Below are 6,114 nucleotides of genomic sequence, written 5' to 3'. Positions count from 1 at the left end.
ATTGGACGTCAAACATATGGTCATTCTGACACTGTTTTTTTTTTAGAGGAAACCCGCTGTCGCCACAAAGGCTACTCTTTTACGACAGGCAGCAAGTGATCTTTTATTTGCGCTTCCCACAGGCAGAATAGTACAAACCATGGCCTTTGTTGAACCAGTTATGGATCACTGGTCGGTGCAAGTGGTTTACACCTACCCATTGAGCCTTGCGGAGCACTCACTCAGGGTTTGGAGTCGGTATCTGGATTAAAAATCCCATGCCTCGACTGGGATCCGAACCCAATACCTACCAGCCTGTAGACAGATGGCCTAACCGCGACGCCACCGAGGCCGGTGAGCCTTATAACAATGTCAGATATAAACACTGAACACTATCCAAAGTGGTCAGACTAAAAAACTCAGCCTATGGGGTAATCCGGAGGGGGCGGGGTTGAGTGTGTGTGTGTGTGTGTATGTGTGGCGTCAAGAGAGCCCAATCACACTTTTTTTTAGTTTTGTTCTCACATTTTTATATTTGCCTGTCTCCCCCATAACACGACTACACCAATGTTCACAGCTAAATATAGTACGGATGGCCACAACAGACAAGTACCTCTTTGCTATTAGAGAGACAAGGACTGGGATGTGAGGGTAGATAGCAAAAGAAGTTGAAGTATAGGAGGATCTGCTTTTTTTGGAAACTCAAAGGAAAGGTAAGGACAAGGCACTGGGATAATAATAATAGTAATAAAAAAAAAGGTACATGACAATATTCACCTTGTTTGCACGTTGAGAGAAGTTTGACAGCAATTTGTTTTATATTCTGGTTGATATGGCGTATGTCCGTAGAAGAACATCTACCGGTTTTAGTCAAACTTGATACCAAGTCATGCAAGCACTTCTTCCACGATATAAACATATGCTTGCTGAAAACAATTGTAATTTAAGAGACATTTTAATTGATTTTAAACAGCGTTAAAGGGATATTTTCGAAGTTTCTTAATGACCAAAAAATTAATTTTTTTTGTTGTGTAAATATTATTCCTTTTTGTTATGATGTGTAAATATTCCCTGAATTATAGCCCACAAAACATTACATCCAAATAATTTAATTTCATACAATTTTATTATTATTTTTTAAACTTATATTATTACAAAATTAAATATGCGTAACCGATAGGTTAACATGTAGCACCAGTTTGAATGTGTAAGAATTGTATCTTTTACACCCCCGAAAATTTACGTTTCTTTGTCCAACTCTCCCCCCCCCCCCTAAAAAAACTGTGTCCCTTTCCACTAGGGGCAACCCTGCAATTGCCCATGGCAATCGGCAGTGCCGTGGAGTTTTTAATTCTCCACGGCATTTTTGTGCCTTGGACTATATTTAGAGTTTTTTCAACGGCATGTTTTTTTGCCGTGGACAATCTCTTAATTGCAGGGGTGGAGAGGGTGTGCCCCCCTCCCCACTCCAGATATTGTTCCAACCGATCTCCACTATAATATGCAGTATATGTTATTAAAAGAAAGAGTAAACACAAGAAATAGCAAATAAATTAAGTCTCATAGAGATTGGATGCGGTGCGTGCGTGCGGTCCGACTGTTGGGTGTGATACGTCTGCGGCTTGCAGTTTGAGCATAGAAACCAAACACGATTATTTCACCGCGGCTGGCCGCCTGCGTTTTACAGACGCATACATCGCCAGTGCCGGATTTATAAGGGGGCAAAGGGGGCAATCCCCCCCCCCCCCCCCCCCCCCCCCCGCCAGAGGGGTCCCCCCAGACTAAGGACTTCCTTTATAATAAAACAAAATGTAATAATTATAAAATTAGTTTTTTTTTTGTATTTGTCATGTAATTTAATTTCTATGTTGCGGGGCTCCCGAAACTGAAGTGCCCCGGGCCCCTGCCTCCCCCCCCCCCCCCCCCAAGGTCTAAATCCGACCCTGTAGCCTACATCGCACGCACCCAGTCTGGCGCATTCATTGAAACTTTTAGGTGATTCAATTTATAATTAATTGTACATGGTTGGTGCCAAATATGGTTTACGTGACATGTTTCCTTTAATGACTATGTTTAGCCGGACCGCACGCATGCGCCGTGTCCAGTCTATGTGAGCCTTCAAACTGACTTCTCACAAGTTTCTTCTTGGACTGATGTAAGGGTTCTACCAGCCGGAAGTTGTCCCACTATTCCATCAGAGGTCAAATGCAGGACCGACAATGCGGACATCCCATTAGGAGTAAAACATCTTGAATCGACGATTCCGTGAAACTCATTCAGACACGAGAGAACCACGGAGAGTCTGACTACCAGAACACTGAACACAACTAAAACAGAGAGTGAGAGAGTGAGAGAGTGAGAGAGAGAGAGAGAGAGGGGGGGGGGGGGGGCAGAGAGGGAGGGATAGAGAGAGAGATATGAAGAAAGATATGGAGAGAGAGAGAGAGAGAGAGAGAGAGAGAGAGAGAGAGAGAGAGAGAGAGAGAGAGAGAGAGAGAGAGAGAGAGGAGAGAGAGAGAGAGAGAGAGAGAGAGAGAGAGAGAGAGAGAGGGAGGGAATGGCTAACAGTAGTTTTTTTTATTATTGAAAACATATTTTATTGCATATAATATATACAAGTATGTATATATATACACACAAAATGATTATCCAACTTACGAGGCCCCTTGTAATGGAAAATTGATCGGTTTGGAACTGCCAATGTGATGATCGATTAGAAAAGTCCATAATCGATTGTCGCGCGAAATGTCGACTGTAATTGCTCCTCGAGTTTAGATTAATGAATTGATGTAAATATGTTGGGATTGGTGTCTGTTTGTACATGTGCCCCAAAATAACAACAATTTATAGTGTCTATCCCGCTGAACACAAAAGGTGCATGATCCTTATACTCATGATCCTTATACTCTCAATCCTTCTTATGCTGGGGAGGGACGTAACCCAGTGGTAAAGCGCTCGCTTGATGCGCGGTCAGTCTGGGATTGATGCCCGTCGGTGGGCCCATTGGGCTATTTCTCGCTCCAGCCAGTGCACCACGACTGGTATATCAAAGGCCGTGGTATGTACTACCCTGTCTGTGAGATGGTGCATATAAAAAATCCCTTTTTGCTAATCGAAAAGAGTAGTCCATGAAGTGGCGACATCGGGTTTCCTCTCTCACTGTCTATGTGGTCCTTAACCATATGTCCGACGCCATATAACCGTAAATAAAATGTGTTGAGTGCGTCGTTAAATAAAACATTTCCTTCCTTCCTTCTTATGTTTGTATGTGTGTAACCGATTGTGTAATCGAAAATTGATCGGTTGGTTCAAACCGATTATAACCGATGATCGATGCTGAAATTCCCACCGATCCCCAACACTACCTGGCAATTATTATGGGAATAATTAAGGTAAATTGTAACGCATCGCTCTATCTTGTCGATAACAAATTATAATGCTAGTATCAGACTACCAACTGCCACTACAAAGTTGGCCAACTTTCTGCTCTTAGGACTAGTACTACGACTGTCCAGTTGCAAGTCTCCGTGCTCTTACAACTCGATTCTCGTCCTACAACCCATTAGTTATTGATCTGGGCCCAGTTCCACGAAGCGATCTTAGCACTAAGACCACCTTAGTGCATAAGGTAGCTATGCACTTAAGGTGATCTTAGGGCTAAGATCGCTTTGTGGAACGGGGCCCTGAGCGCAGCCATCGGGAGTTGGGAAAAATTACAACGCAAACGTCGAGTTGGCTAACTTCGTCGTAACAGTTGACAGTCTAAGCCTAGCATAACGTCGTAGGAGTTGGTATGGATGCAAAATGGCATTGTTGCATAACATTTACGCAACTCTTTTGTTGATCCATTTCTACACCTCATTCTTCAAGCAAAATTTTACTTTCTACGATTTGTCTATCAAAGTGGACAAAAGAAAAACGTTCCCCATGAAAAAGTACATGCAATTGTAACAAGACCTCGTTCTAGCCAGTGCACCACGACTGGTGTATCAAAGGCTGTGGTATGTGCTCTCCTGTCCTGTAGGATGGAGCATATAAAATATACCTTGTTACTAATGGAAAAATGTAGCGGGTTTCCCCTCTAAGACTATTTGTCAAAATTAACCAATGTTTGACATCCAATACGCGATGATTAATAAATCAATGTGCTCTAGTGGTGTCGTTAAACAAAACAAATTTTAACTTTGTCACAGGACATATAGTCCATGGACCAGAGCCGTAACTGGTATCACCTGGACGGGCAAAGTCTCATGGTGTTTAATAATAGACTTCTTTGTGGAGTAGCTTTTTGGTGGATATATCACCTCGTAAACATAGTGACGTGAGGACAAATTGATAATAACAGGTAGTTAATTACAATTTATGAACGTTACATAAAACAAGTTATCGACGTTAACTTAAGGGGTGGTGACCAAAACAAGAACAACCATAATATTTAAACGTCGACACTTAAACGTATACTCACTGAATAGTGAAGATGGTGTGGTACAAAATGTTTGAATTTTAAAAATGTTTGCACAACAGTCTATTGTAGTTTACTAAATTTAATACATACCCGTATACAATAATAAACACTCCATTACGTCTGTTGCAGCGTAAAGTATCTCGCATGACGTCATAATGGTAGGTGCGTCATCACCTAAGTTCTTTTCCGAAAATAGGTATTTTGAATTTTTATTCCATACTTATTTTCGTGCTTATATTCAATTGAGGTTCAAGCACGCTCGTGGGCACACGACAGTGAGTTATATTAGTGGTTAGTGAGATAGAAGTCAGGTGTAGTGTTACCATTGCATCGTTAAACTCTCTCTGGTTCATGTTGGGCACACTTTATCAAAACTTTGTTAGCACCATCGTATCCATTGGAAAAAAATCATTTGGGATCAACTTCAAACTTAAGTAAACACTTCAAAAAGAGACCAAATCAGAGACTGACTACTGGGCAAGTGAAAAACACTGCGTGAATTTCACAGAGGGGCATCAAATTTAACAGCGAATAAAAACAATTCAGTAGCTTGTTGGCTAGGTTGCAGGGGCGTAGGCTGGGGGGGGGGGGGGGGTTCGGACGACCCCCCCCATATGGAGTTTCTGGTGGTGCAAAAACAAAATAGAAAATGGTCCACTTGGTTCATATTCGACCCCCCCCCCCCCGGCAGTTCCAGATCACGCTACGCCCCTGGGTTGTAATCCTAGATATATGTAGATATGATTTAAGGTGGCAAACGTTTTACAGCACGCCGTGTCCATTTTTCGAAGAAAAAAACAGAAGGGTCTTGTCCCTGGGTAATAGGACCTAATTGTCAAAACAATGTCAGGCACAGCGGAAGCAAGTACACATGGGGGGGGGGGGGGTAACTGAGGGCGCAAAGCTAAAAAAAGGGCTTCAGGGGTATGCTCTCCCGTAAAATTGTGAAAACTAGATGTCCTGAAATGCAAAAGTAAAATTCTAAAGATTTACTATCAATGTTATTTTTGATTCGGAATTAATGGGAGGGGGGGGGGGGGGGGTGTGCCTGAACGCTTGTATAAATAAATTCTTTTCTGCAAATAAAATATAAACGTTTAGAATGCATTATCAGATTAATTGTATTCCTATGAGAAGCCATTTTTCGATTTGTTCCATAGCGATGTGTTTGTGTGTGCGTCTCTCTCTCTCTCTGTGTATGTGTGTGCGTCTCTTTCTCTCTCTCTGTGTGTGTGTGTGTCTATTTGTGTTTGTGTATCTCTCTCCCTCTCTCTGTGTGCGTGCGTGCGTGCGCGCGATTACAAAACGGAGAAATACCTTTTAAAAACTAGACAATAATACAAGAGGTGCTTTTAAAAAGACGTTTCACCTTAGCTCGAGTACTCTGACCGTATTAGAGCAATACAGACATTTAGATAGTTCTGACGCTTTCATTACGGCCAGAGAAAACTGTATCAAAACAGCGCAATCTGTACCTGCCAAACGGTAGTCAAAGATTCCCGCTCTAATACAACAACAATCCTATGTTTGAGAGAGAAACAAAGAGAGACAAGAGTAGGTCACTCCTGTCAAATATTCTATATGTACTTTCTTGGACACAAGTGGGGCAGGATCCAGCTCAATCGGTAGAGTGCACGACAGAAGTACTTGCGTTATAGGATCGAACCAGA

At 42.2% G+C, this 6,114-nt stretch overlaps 1 protein-coding gene across 2 annotated transcripts in view; it reads right to left on the bottom strand.

Annotated features, from left to right (window-relative positions):
* The window catches only part of LOC121390401, an 11,608-nt gene extending 6,979 nt beyond the window's left edge, over positions 1-4,629 (bottom strand). Inside the window, exons 1-3 of one of the 2 annotated variants that reach the window (XM_041522202.1) lie at positions 4,535-4,629; positions 2,108-2,306; positions 757-905 (exon numbers count right to left, since the gene is read on the bottom strand). In XM_041522202.1, coding sequence (XP_041378136.1) covers positions 757-905; positions 2,108-2,306; positions 4,535-4,598 — 412 coding nt within the window. In that variant the 5' untranslated portion in view covers positions 4,599-4,629. Of the gene's footprint in view, positions 1-756; positions 906-2,107; positions 2,307-4,444 lie in introns of both variants that reach the window. The other variant, XM_041522203.1, reaches the window with a different exon arrangement.
* Positions 4,630-6,114: the final 1,485 nt, after the last annotated feature.

Source organism: Gigantopelta aegis, chromosome 15 (assembly GCF_016097555.1).
Source record: "Gigantopelta aegis isolate Gae_Host chromosome 15, Gae_host_genome, whole genome shotgun sequence".
Lineage (NCBI taxonomy): Eukaryota > Metazoa > Mollusca > Gastropoda > Neomphalida > Peltospiridae > Gigantopelta > Gigantopelta aegis.
Note: the sequence above shows the minus strand (reverse complement) of the source record. Positions and strands in the feature narration are given on the sequence as shown.